The following is a 13,779-nucleotide window of genomic DNA, read 5'->3' as shown; positions in this document are numbered from 1 at the left end:
TTTCAGTTCCCTGACTTGGGACTTGTCATTGCCCAGAACTGCTTCTCCTCTAAAACCCTAACCACTCCTCTCGAAATCTCTGAACAACTTTCCATCACTTGAACTTTCTATCACTTTCCTTTTCCCCAGCCCTTCCTCAGTAAGATCCTCTTTCCTACCACTTATTTCTGTTTTCACTTTTTATCAACCCATTTCCTGATCTCTAAGTCTTGCCAGCCACTTGAGTTGCTTTCTCATCTCAAACTCCCTGACTCTGTCAGGCTCCCAACACACTTTTCTTACAAGGCTCCAACTTTGAATCGGTCAGGCTGATGATCTCACACTGACCTCTTGATTGTAGCTTGACAGGGCACATTGGTGCCGCTTAGCAAATGCAGGTTTTCAATCCAGTGCTTGTCTTTATCCAGGGTCTCCTTCCCTCTCAGTGATTATTTCAGACCCTTACCATTTTTCAGAAGCTTCCTCTCCAATCCAGACTCCCTGACTCCTGTTAAGCAACTTATCCTCCATTTCACCCCCAAAACACTATGAGGTGTAGTGCCCTATTTTCTACCTACCGTAGCTGACATTTATTTTTATTTTCACCTTCTGTCACATTTTTTCCTTCCAGAAATCTGGGAATCATCTTAAATGACTACTTACTCCTTATGGTCACATCCAAAGAGCAAAGTCTTCTTATAGATTCTACAATTAACTCTCTCTCATATCCATCCCCTCCCCTGGACACCCTTTGGCACCCTGACAGTTTAGACTCTCTTTTGCTCTCTCTGGACTGGTGCAGTGGTCTCTTCATGAATCTCCCTGACTCCAGACTTCCCCCATTCTAATTCCTCCTTCAGGCTGCAGTCAGAATGCATGCTCTAAAATGCATACCATCCTTCAATGGTTTTTTTGTTCCCTTAGCATAATGCTCTTTCTGATTGAAAAAGCTTCCTTTTCCTTTCTTCATGTTCTTGACTCTGTTAATAAAATACTATAGTTGGGAGAAAGCTTTTGTCTTTATTTTTTTCTCTCCTTTTCTTTCACTTAATCTTCTACATTATATGTGGAGAAATATATCTCAATCTTGAAGCCTGAGCTCTCTGGTGGATTTGTCTGCCCACAGGCCACATGAAGTCTTTTCTCCTCCACGGGTAAACTCAGTAGGGCAGGTCTGACTTCTGAAGGCTGAAGGTAAAAACATAGGATCTTGGATCCCAGTTGCAAACTAATCTAGATTCCTCAAAGTAAAGCTGATGTTTTGAGCCTTTTCTGAATTCTGTGTCTCTTACTGCAACATTTCAGAATCTGCAGAGGGTGGAATGTGAGTAATTAGCATTTACAAAACATTTATAATGGACTCTCCATCATCTGGATCCTACTGATACCTTCATATCACCTAGTGTCTTCACATTTCAACACCAATATCTCCTGACACCTGACCACCAAGCAGGCTGTGACCAGCCATATCAAACTACCTGTCATTGCTTAAATAAGTAATACTGTTTCATTTGTCTGCATATGCACAGCAAAGTCTTTTCCCATTCTGATTCTCCATGCTACTCATCCTTTAATTCCTGTTCAAGTGTCATCATCTCTCTAAAGTCTATTATTTGCACCAAGTCAAGGTGACCATTTCCTCCACTGTGTTCCCAAAGTTTCTTATACTTTCGTCTCTTACAGCTGTTTTTACGTGTTATTACAATTACTAGACCATATCATTTTGCAGCACCAAACTCTCCCTTATTCATCAATGTACCCCCTTGACCCATCGCATTCACCTAACACACATGGCAGCTAAAGAATTTCTACTGAATATAATAATATGGAAGTTATAGGAAGAAAAACAGGATTAAAAATAAATACCTATAATGAACCAATCTTTGTATAGAGTGATCCAAATATTACAAAGAAGCTAAGATGTTTCATTAGAGAGACAAAATTACCCTGTTTGAAATAGTAGGGAGTGATGTTAGCATATGTAGTTGAGTTCTTGAGTAGTCTAGAGTTGAATAGCTCTTGAAGCAAAGCTACACTTAAGGGCTTCCCTGGTGGTGCAGTGGTTGAGAGTTTGCCTGCCGATGCAGGGGACACGGGTTCATGACCCGGTCCGGGAAGATCCCACATGCTGTGGAGCGGCTAGGCCCGTGAGCCATGGCCACTGAGCCTGCGCATCCGGAGCCTGTGCTCCGCAACGAGAGAGGCCACAACAATGAGAGGCCCACGTACCGCAAAAACAAAAACAAAAACAAAAAAGCTATACTTAATAGCAAGGCAGGGGGACCTGGGAATACTGAGGGTCTTGCTACTCAATCCCTGCCCACCATATCTTAGACTTAAGAACAACTTGATTTCATTACCATAAGGACCTGTTTCCCTTCAACTTCCAAAGATGGGCATAAATGAGGACAAGCATAGAAGAAAAGCAGACCCAAGTCCTAGGTCCTCTGCTTAACACTGGAAAAGCTGGTTTGAAGGAAATAAATCCAGCCCTATTTGCAGAGACTGACACCTTGACTCTGGATTACCATCTTGACTCTGGATCATGGTGCCCACAAGGGCAACTCTGGAGTTGTTCTGTGATCTCTGGCTTCTATATTTTCTGGTCGCTTCCACCTGGAAGGAGAGAATTGAAAATGGCCTATTGCCCCCCACACACCATACCTGGGGGACAAGCATTGCTTGATATTCTAATGTGAAGTGACCCCATTCTTGGTACTTGCCTTTCCTTATGGGAGTTGTTTCCCGTGTTTACATAGTGAAGGGACTGAAGCAGAGACTGATGGAGCTGGGATTACAGCTGAACCAAATCATAACAGCTTGGGAATATTTTGTTTGTTTTCTTTGGTTTTCAGCATCTTTCTGCCAGTTCCGGCCACCTCCCTTTCTCTGGGGACATGCTGAATTCAGCAAGTCCAGCTCTATCAGTTCTGCCCCCTGAGCCCATTGGTTTCTGGTCATATGATAAAGCCTTTGGTGCAGGCAGGACCTTCCTCCTTCCCTCCTCCCAGCACACTTGCAACCAAAGCTGAATATTGCTGTTCTGGGGCTTCCTGCCAGCCTTACGATTCAGCTCACCATCTCCAGCTACCTGGGTCATGGCTTTGCTATTCTTCTTGATCCTTGGTGAGTATTTCTGCTCCTTTTGGTCTAGGCTTCAGAATACTCTGGAACTTTGATTGGGGGAATCCTCTCCTTGCCCATCTGGTGCAGATCTATGTATCATTCAAGGAAAGGCTCTTCCTTGCTCTCCTCCTTTCTCTATACCTGGCAATTATTCTAAATCCCCAAAGCCACTTAATCTATACCCAATTTATAATCCACCTTGATTACCAGAAAATTTCCTATTTCCCTATATTTGCACTAACAAATTTGTACATAAATTTTCCTAAATGCACTATTTATAAAAAGACAAATAAATGGACCAAGGTTAGCAGCAGATAAAGCAAGAAAAGGAAGTAGAACTGCAGGACAAACAACTTTCATTTATCATATTGTGTTTCATTTATCAAATGTGTTTCATATAATGTTTCCCTAGTTTTTCCCAGTTTCTTATTGCTTAGATTAATTTAGAGTAAATGGGGATTTTGGAATCAAAGAGATCTGAGTTTCAATCCTTGCTCTTTGATTTCTTAGCTGTCTGAATTTTAAAGTTACTGTATCTCTCTGAAATCTCATTCTCATCTATGAAATAAAGATAATGGTATGTTCCTCAGACGTTTGTTAGGCACGTTTTCACAAGATAACAGTGCCTTCTAGGTCCCTTCCCTAATCAATCACATCCATTTTAATTATCTTGTTGATCCAGTACATCACTGAAGCCCACACTGGTTTCTCAGTTGGACACTTGTGTGCTCTATGCAGGGTGCTGGCCACATGCTTAAACATCTATATACCCCTTATATCACCTAACAGATAGTCCCACCCATTATGAAGGTGCTGTTGAATTTCTCAGACTTACCTTCAGTCACACCTCCTTCATGAAGCTTTCCTTATCTGTGACACCCATAGTCATCCACCCTGCTACAGAGTATTCAAGTCACTTTTGGGCTATGTCACTTTCACACCTACATATCAGGTTCATCACATTCAGTTTCCTTTGCATGTACACATGTTTTGTGTTCTTTATTAGACATGTAGGGTGTTATGTATAATATAATTTTGAGTTTTAGACAATTGCACACAAGGTCTCGTTGTGTCTGGGAGTGGCCATATCCTGAAAACTAAGGACATGGGGTTATTAAGAAATTATTTGGAAAGCAAGTATTTGGAAGAAAATATTCCAGGACAAGCCAATGAAATACATAGATTTACCTAAAAAGCTCTAGGCTGGAAGTCCAAAGATATTGACTCCTTCAGAAAGATCCTATAAGATGGGATGGCAGGCGGGGTTGGGAATGATGAGTTCTGCAGTTCAAAGGCCACTGACATGCAACAGGTTTCAGGACTCTCTCTACAGCATTAGGAGGGAGCCTAATGAATAGAAGAGTCTGATCATGTAGACATCCTGTAGGGAGAAACTCTGGTGGTTCAAAGATGTGCTGGTGCTTAAACCTGGAAGTTTGGAACTCAATGTAGAACTGCTTTCTGACCTATTAATCAGGGTTCAGCAAACTACAGCCTGCAAACTAAGAATGGATTTTACATTTTTAAATGGTGGAAAAAAATCAAAAGAAGAATAATATTTTGTGACACATGAAAATATGTCAATTTCATTGTCCATAAATAAAGGTTTATTGGAACACGGCCATGCTCATTCATTTATATATATATGGCTGCACTAATTCTACAATGACAGAGTCGAGTAGTTAAAACAGACTATATGGCCCACAAAGCCTAAAATATTTACAATCTGTCCCTTTACAGAAGAAGTTTGCTGACCCTGGTCTAAATGCTGTGTCAGTGAACACAGACATATCCTGCCATTTTTCCCTATGCTCTGTGCTGTTTCCTATGACATTTTTATCTTCCCCAACCAGTGTGTCTGCCCGGAGACCTCTAGCATGCTTTCCTTTTGAGCCCAGATGCTGCATCACCACACTTTTACTTTAGGTGGTAATCACCAATCAGTCTAATTGACTAGAATAGAAAACCAAATCCATCCATGCCTGGGGTAGAGCCAACATCAGATGTAAAGGGAACATGATGGGTCAGTTAGCTATGGTAGAACTGGTTTAGTGGTTCCTAGTCAGTGTCCATGTGTCCTTTGAGACTGGTCATTCCAGGAAGAAAAGGTCCCAACAAGGACTAACTTTGGAAGCTGTGTATTTACCACCCTAACTGTCCCACAAAGTTTGGCAAAGACTTTCTAGAGAGTTGCATTTTTGAACAAAGCCTTGGAAATTGACTACATGATCTCATTCACTTCTATCTTTTTTCCTCAGCCTTTTGTACTGGACTTGGCCTCTCAGGTAAGATTTTTGGGTTCCTAAGAGGGAGGACTTTAAGCTCTGGAGAGTGGAAATTCTGAAACTTCTCTGGGCCATGGAGAGAGCCTCTGGTTCAAAAAAGCCCAAGTAGATTTCCTTTCTGGTTTCCCAACCCACCCACTCAGTCTTATGTGGGTAGATTTCCACATAAGAAAAAAGTTGGGTGGTTTATCTTGCAAAGGGATTCCTTTCCACTTGGCTTCTGTGACCCAAGGCTCTCGGCCACATCTAAGTAGCAGATGGCTTTGTTTCAGGCTCAGAAGACACCTCACCCCCTGGGAAACAAACTTCCTTTTGCCCTGCTGAATTCTACCATTTCCAGTTCTCTCTGCTAGCTTTAATGGTACAATTGAACTAGAAATGCATCAGCTTCTGTGCAGCATATGGCTTCACCAGCAAAGTGCAGGTTGGATTTCAGCCACCACTGGCCATTTCTGTGAGGAGTCTTTGGGCGGAGCACAAACAGCTCAACTGAGGAGAGAAAGGGGCTGCACAGAGAGAATTAGTCTGTGGGAGAGGAAGGCTCTGATGGTCCAAAATCAAGGGGATTGGCTGTGGATTATGAGTTTCTTTGACATTCCCTTCAGCCTAGTCTTTCTCTTGATAGTAGAGGCTTTACCAGAGAGGGGCAGCTACAAACTCCTCTATGAATGTGGAGGATTTTATACCCTGATAGATGCAGTTTGATTCCTTAAAGGAGTGCTGCTTCTGGGTTTCAGTCCAATACTCAGATTACTCGGTCCTTCTTCTCTGACCTCCAGGGCTATCCCTTACTGCAAGTGCCGGGAGACACCTGCTCTCTTTATAGCCTTCTCACATCCTAAGATGTTTCTCCTCCACCCCTGGGTCCCTCTTTCAAGACCTCAGCTAATAAAGTAAGCTAACACACTGCCTAGGACACACTGCCCTGACGAGCCCCTCTGTTCTTCTCTCTAGCTTTCAAGTCTTTTCTCAGACCTTCTCTCCCCTCAAGCTGGATTTCTTTTATACTTATTCTGTGTTCCTCTCTCTCTCTCTCACACTGTCTCTCTGTCTATTTTTAAAAACATATTTCTTCTTTCTTAGGAGGTGTTCTAGTCCTCCACTTCATGAAAATGAACATTTATTTAAAACCAGAGTTTTATCATTCAAAATAAAATGAAATAACATATGCATGATTCTGATAGCTAATATTTGCTGGAGTACACAATAATGCCTATCCAAGCTCTAATCTTAGTTACAATGACCCAAAAATTATTCCTAGATGACTCTTCTTGAATTATATTTGTACTCAGATATACATGCCTTAAACTTTGGTGTGCAAAAATGGAGACTTTTCTTAGTTTTTATAGTTTTATTTTAATTTCTATCTCTAACCTCCATTCTTCATATTGCTTCCCTCAAGAAATTATGGAAGAAAAGGAGAAGAACAAAAACAAATGAACAAACCAAACATAAACTTCCCAGTGTGATTTAAAATCATGTCAGACTTTTTTCACTCAACAGCTTCTTCTGGGGTTGATGCCAAGTTCTAGGGAGTTTATGCAGAGTTGAGACAAGGTAGGCAGTGGAAAATCTTGTCCTGAGAAATTGTATTCCATTTTTTGCAGGGATCTGGGTCATTCCATGTGGCCCATGTTGTCACATGTTATACTGTTCATATTCTAACAGATCACAGACCACCAGTCTGAATGTGGCCCCTCCAGGTTCAACAGACCTCTCCATGGATGCATGGCAAATTTAGTTTTTTTTCTCACTCTATCACTCTGGGGCTGAGAGGACTTGGCGGGATTGCCTCAAGCCTATTAAATATAATCTCTTTGAGGGCAACAATGCTAACTATCTTGTCATCACTATTCTCTGAGTTCATAAAACAATACCTGGAATGTAGTATCCAGAAGTTTATTTCCTGGTGGGCTCTTCCCTGGGCTCCCTACACAACCATCTCTACTCCATGTCTAAGTCTTAGTAGAAAAGAAAGAATTTCTATTAGTCTTTTCTACCTCACAGTTGTAGTCAAGAAGCAGAAACACATCCTGGATTCCTCAGAAATTATCTGGAGGCTCTGTGAAGCATATCTCCTACTCCCAACCCCTTGAATCCTCTAGACTCAGTTTTGGGGCCCTGAGACTCTGAGGCTCTGATTCTTCCTTTGCCCAGTATTCTCTGTATTTCTTCTGAGCTGGGTTCTTGGACATGGGAAAATGTCATAGAAGTAGCAAGGATGAGTGGTGGTGGATCATTGATACTGGGAGAGAGAGTTAGGTTGTTCAGCGCAAATTATATCCAGACATCTTGCCTCAATCTAGCTGCCATGGGGGGAGACAGAGTCATGAGGAAGAAAGGACGAAAACAGATATCATCTCTACACTCCTGTTCTGACCTGGGTTTTCCACTATTTGACAGTGTGGCCATATGACCTTGAATTTCATGAGGATCATTTTCTTCATCAGTGAAATGGTGGGGTAGACTTGATGATCTCTATAGGTCCTTCTTATCCTGACCGCCAGCGATTCTAAAAACTCTGCTGGATGTTCAACCAACCTCTTTCTCTTAATCTTCAAACACCTAGATATGACCGCTGGTTTTCAAAAACTAGCAGTCATATCTAGGTGTCTTGAAATGGAGTTTCTTGGTAGGGTACAATTAAGAGTGTAGCAGGGCTAGAACTCAGAGATGGAGTTCTGAAGCTCCTCTTCCCTTTTGGCCCCTCCTTTCTCATCCCTCAATTTTCCATGCACTGGAAGTGGTGGAAGAATTCTAAGAAGACTGCATACATGCCTGAGTACTCTCTGGGCTCCTCCCAGATCTCCAGCCAATATCTCATTTCTTTGCAGAGTCTTCATCCAGAACGCGACTGGTGGGAGGTCGCCATCGCTGTGAAGGGCGGGTGGAAGTGGAACGGGACGGCCAGTGGGGCACCGTGTGTGATGACGGCTGGGACATGAAAGATGTGGAAGTGGTGTGCCGGGAGCTGGGCTGTGGAGCAGCCACAGGGACACCCAGTGGTACTTTATATAAGCCATTGGCAGAAAAAGACCAAAAAGTCCTCATCCAAGCGGTCAACTGCAGTGGGATGGAAAGTAAACTGATTCATTGTGATCAAGAGGAAGATGTTTTTGATTGCTCCCACAATGAGGATGCAGGGGCTATGTGTGAAAGTGAGTATGGCAGGGCTCAAGAACTATCTGCCAGCTGCCCACACCCCACATGACCACTCTTTGTCCTTATTCTCCACCATGAACTAATGGCTAATTGGCTCCTTGTCCTTCACATCTTACACTTCCTCAGTTGTGGACACTGGAGACAAACATTATCCTCAGGTAGAATTGCTACTCATCCTTGGTTGAGCTAATGATTTTCTCTTAGTTTCAATCTATATGAGAACCTGTTTCTCTTCTTCACACACACAAACATGTACAAATCCAACAACCACTAAACATTTGCATCTAGAGCTCAGGTGGAGTTATGGGGAAGAAATGAGCTCCCAAAGTATAATGCATGCTTTTTCAGTTCTCAAGGAGTCCACCATCTAGCTAGGTAGACAGGAGACACTCATAGGAAACCAACACACAACAACTGTGTGTATATCTATCTAGCTATATATATACACACACATACATATATATGTGAATATATATATATATATATAATTGTTGTTGTTGTTGTATTCCTTTGCTCCATTCATATATTTGCTTTTCTATGTATTAATAATTTCTCTCTCTGTGTCTATCTCCTCCTCCATTAGACTGTGATTTGGCTAAAGGACTAGTTCATGTCTTCTCTTTGTTACCCCACAGTTTGTTATCAGATAAACAATCACTAAATGCTTGCGCCCTGATACTGAGGTCTCATTCTTATTTCTTAGAAAAATTCAGTGTTAGGAGGCCCGTTTTCTGGGAAAGATGTGTTCTTACAAAGAGCAGACGCTTCATCTTTCTTTTCCCATAGTTCCAGAGACTGTGCGGCTGGTTGGTGGCCCTGGTCGCTGCAAAGGGCGAGTGGAGGTGAAGCACCGAGAGCAATGGGGCACCGTGTGCAAAGCAGGCTGGAATCTCTCAGCCGCGAAGGTGGTGTGCCGGCAGCTGGGGTGTGGGAGGGCCACACTGACCCAAAGATGCTGCAACAAGGATACACAGGGCCAAGGGCCCATCTGGCTGAGCGAGGTGTCATGCTCAGGACAAGAAGGAAACCTTCATGATTGCCCTTCTGGGCTCTGGGGGAACAATAACTGCACCCATGATGAGGACACATGGGTCGAATGCGAAGGTAATGCCTATAAGTCCAGCGACTAGGTTCATTCATGAATTTGATTAAATGGAATTCTATTCAACCAATGTTTACAGAGAACTACTCATGCATCACATAACCATGGCAAAGTTATTTAAGTGTGCTGCTCATCAATTGTCTTGTTTTTAAAATGGAGATAATGATACTTACCTTTGTATATGAAAATGCTTTAAATGATATTAAGCGATGTATTAATATGAACTATTATTATATTGAATTCTATATAATAGGAAAAGGACACACCATTCCATGTACTTGTTGAAGTCTCCAATTTTAAAAAACGACTAGAAAGTCATTCATAAATATTAGATTTTTATAAAATAAATGGGAAAGTGAAAAGATCTTAGTTAAGGAAACAGTCCTGGGCCACATGGATTGGAACCTAGAGCAAGGGCTATAATCACAGAAACTAATCATATAATCACAGAAACACAGGTAAAGAGTTTCAAAAGTGCTGATGGGATTTGAATGAGGATGTAGATGATGTTATTTTTTCTTCTTTCCATGCCTCTCTCCATCCCCTGACCCTGCAGATCCCTTTGAGTTGAGGCTGGTAGGAGGAGACACCCGCTGCTCTGGGAGACTGGAGGTGCTGCACAAGGGCGAATGGGGCTCTGTCTGTGATGATGGCTGGGGAGAAAAGGAGGAACAGGTGGTGTGCAAGCAACTGGGCTGTGGGGAGTCAATCTTTCTATCTGCCAAAGCCCGGAGAAACTTTGGCCTTGGAGCTGGCCACATCTGGCTAGATGATGTTCATTGCTCAGGGAAGGAGCAGTCCCTGGAGCAATGTCGGCACAGGTTCTGGGGGCATCACAACTGCAACCACAAGGAAGATGTGGCCGTGACCTGTTTAGGTAAGTCCTGTAGATGGAACCCAAGGGGACTGACATTGAGGGAGTTGAAGAAGAGTGTGGTGGGGGTGAACTCTGAGGATAAGGGTTATTCTACCAGTGCCATACAGCTGCCCATAATTGTCACCTACTTTGTGTGTTCTTCAAGGAATTTAATTGAGACATTCTAGTAGTGAATAGAATGATAATAATAATAATAAACCCCATACCATAGAGTTATTGAATATGAGAACAAAAAGCATTTTGAAAATTATTGAATTAACACTTTTATGTTAAACATGAAGAAAGTAAGAGTCAGTCAGTAAGTAACTTTCCAAAATCATAAAAATTGTTTTCAAATGATAGGGCAGAACTAAAATGACCAGTATTGATTCTTAACTCAGAATTAGTTGTCTTAGATGTCCTCAAACTCTAAGTTTAAACTATAGAAAATTGTCCCATCTCATTCTACCTATTGTCACTCCCCAGATATTAAGTTAACCTGTGGGAATGGGGCTGGGCTGGGGGGCTCTTTGGGAATGCCCATGAGTGTCTTTCTAGAGAAGCCAGGATACTAACCCTGAACTGTAGACCTCTATGGGGGAGTGAAGGAAGAGATCCTGTCCCCGATGTGAGTCCGGAAATGCAAGCATAGCCATTGGGTGACTGACTCAAGAGAGTCACAGTTCTGAAGCCCAGCTTTTTAATCAGGGTGGGAAACTGGCATGCAGGGCTGCCTGGTTAAATGCTCAGCTATGGAACTGGGTAAGAGCTGATAGTGGACCAAAGATATGAAGAGCAGCTAGTGCCCAGAAAAGGAGGGCTTTAGTGACAGAAGACTAGGGTTTGAGCCTTGCTGCTGCCATTCTGAGGCTAGTTAATCTTAGATAGTCACTTAACTACTCAAGACCTCAGTATTTTCACTGTTAAAAAGGGAGACACTTGTCCCATTCCTCTTGAAGAGTTTTGTGATTGTGTGAGGGTGAGAAGTGTTAATATATGTGAATACTGTTTGTGACTCATAGGGGAGCTGGTTGAATTAAGTGCCTGGGACACTGTACCAGATTCTGACATGGTCCACATCAGTGTGAGATATGTGTGTGATTAGGTCTGGGAGGGTCTCTGTTTCCTATTCTGGAACCCAGTCTTCTTTCTTGGCCTCTTTGGGTCTGAATGAAATAATCCCCTCTTGGCATGTCCCCATCCTTACTGTACATTCTTCTTCTCTTTACAGAACCGTAGCCTGGCCTTCTTGATGCTTGACCTGATCCCTGCAGGATCCCTGTGTCTTTTGCTTTCTTCTGGGCCAGAATGGCCTGGCATGAGCCCTGAGACTGCAGGCTTAGCTACCACTCCCTCAGCCCCTCAGCAGGAATCTGAACACTCTGCTTATACTTTGCTCTCAGAGCCAAGCACCCCTATCATTGCCTGGAGATATGAGTTGTTGAATTCTCTCTTGCTGGGGAAGATGAGCTCCCAGTCGCCCTCTCCTCACTGCTGACCCTTTGGCATTGGTTCTGGCCTCTCCTGCTTCTTCTCAACCAGCCTGGCATCCCCAGGCCTGTTACTTTGACCACTACAGGCCCTTTTCAAGACAAGATCTATGTCTGTAAAGAACATGAATGGAATGAGACAACAAAAGAACATTTGAAGGGGAATATGGGTTAACAATTACATGAAAGTTGAGGGAAAGCTTAGAGTCTTTTTGAACGCTTTTTCTTAACCTTCAGGGGATCACAACAATTAACATCTGAATATCCTCCTATTCTTTGATGAGAGTAGACCATTCTTTCAAGAGCAGTGCAGTATCCTGTAATCCTAGACCTTTTCACTACACTTGGAAAAAAAGATCACACTCCCTGAATGCCCATAATAAAATATCTTTGTTGACCATCCATATACATCTTGCCAACATGGTGTACATTGAACAAGAAGAATCTCATAAATTCACTATAATTTTTCCAAGGAAAAATGTATTGGCTATGGAGCTGCCACTAGGAGAAGGGAAAGGAAGAGATGCAGAAAGAGTTTAGGGAGGTCCAGAGTCAGGCCTCATGCCAACCAGATGATATAATTTTAATTCTGTCAACTCGGACTTTAGGATCTGCAAGTCTGAGGCAAGATAGAATGCTACTAAGGAGAGAATCATGACTTAATTCTAAAAACTGACAACTTTAGATTCTGAGGCCAAGTCGAGTACCTGTAATATGCCTACCTTTATGCTTTCTAATAAAGTAGTTCTCACAGTCTCAACAGTTGCCTCTCTCTGTGATATACTCTTTCTACCCAAGAGGAAGCAGGTGTCTCAGCTTTACAGGGATGACCTTTTAGGCAGGATTAGGTAGAAGATGCAATCTGCCAGCAGATGCAATCTTATGTGTAATATAGCTTTCTCCTCTGGATGGAGAACTTTCTCCCTGTCTATTTCCTATAATGGGAAAATATGTAAAGAAACCTAGCTTCATAGAAGAGAAGAAAATGCCTTAACAGACATTTTGAGATCTATCCTGTCTACTCAAAGAGATTTTGCCTTTAACTGATCAGTTATCTCAGGTCCTCCTGGTTTTCCCTACAGACTAGTATCATGTTCCCTAAACCACACAGTATTACATCTAGAATCTAGAGACCTGCTGAACTGCCTTGATTGAGTCATTGGAAAGCTCTTTTATCCTAAGTAGAGTAGAACAGGGTTGGCATTTCACAAAAGGAAATTTGATTTCCCCTTAATTTCTACACTAAAATTTCTTTTGTAAAATTCCTACTTAACAAGACCCCTGAGAACAAATTAGATAAAAATAATACCTCTTAGAGGAGGCCGGGTGATCCAACGCAGAAAGCAAGACATGACAGTAGCCTAACAGGTAGCATTGGACATCTAATACGAATGTGTCACTTAAATAGAGGAAACTGAGAAGCTGAAAGTCAAAGTTGACACTAGCCTATTAGCACTGTCCAGGAGAAAGTTGTTCCCTGACCCAAGAATATGGCTGTTTATCTTGATTTCCAAAGTGGACATGGATGAAATAGTATATCAGAGCCTGAAGAAGTTAGCATAGTGACAGTGACTGACAGTGCTCACAAATATTCATGTTTGTTTCTTCTTCCTGGACATGCCACTAGTCTATCCCAAGTTTGTCTTATAGAAGATACCCCAATCAGACTCCTGCCCCAACCCTAGCAAAGAAGTGCAGTAAACTGGAGCTCTTCATTCAATGAGAATTTTACCCATTGGGTATTTTAGGAGTTGCCAGTTGGCATACACCTTATCCTCC

General features: G+C 42.3%; 1 protein-coding gene across 1 annotated transcript; it reads left to right on the top strand.

Annotated features, from left to right (window-relative positions):
- Positions 1-2,956: 2,956 nt before the first annotated feature.
- Positions 2,957-12,739, top strand: CD5L (CD5 molecule like). The gene is made up of 6 exons (XM_067713886.1): positions 2,957-3,105; positions 5,364-5,390; positions 8,225-8,548; positions 9,339-9,656; positions 10,211-10,531; positions 11,742-12,739. Exons 1-6 carry the CDS (start codon positions 3,078-3,080, stop codon positions 11,747-11,749), a joined length of 1,026 nt encoding a protein of 341 aa, XP_067569987.1. The 5' UTR covers positions 2,957-3,077; the 3' UTR covers positions 11,750-12,739.
- The last annotated feature ends 1,040 nt before the right edge of the window (positions 12,740-13,779 follow it).

The sequence above is a fragment of the Pseudorca crassidens genome, chromosome 2, assembly GCF_039906515.1.
Source record: "Pseudorca crassidens isolate mPseCra1 chromosome 2, mPseCra1.hap1, whole genome shotgun sequence".
NCBI classification, from domain to species: Eukaryota; Metazoa; Chordata; class Mammalia; order Artiodactyla; family Delphinidae; genus Pseudorca; species Pseudorca crassidens.
The sequence above is the reverse complement of the archived record's forward strand: the minus strand, read 5'-3'. Positions and strand labels throughout refer to the sequence as shown.

Coding starts and splice junctions, on each gene's coding strand:
- CD5L (XM_067713886.1), top strand. CDS start 3,078: ATGGCTTTGCTATTCTTCTTGATCCTTG. Junction 3,106..5,363: donor GCTATTCTTCTTGATCCTTG/GTGAGTATTTCT, acceptor TTTTTTCCTCAG/CCTTTTGTACTGGACTTGGC. Junction 8,549..9,338: donor TGCAGGGGCTATGTGTGAAA/GTGAGTATGGCA, acceptor CTTTTCCCATAG/TTCCAGAGACTGTGCGGCTG.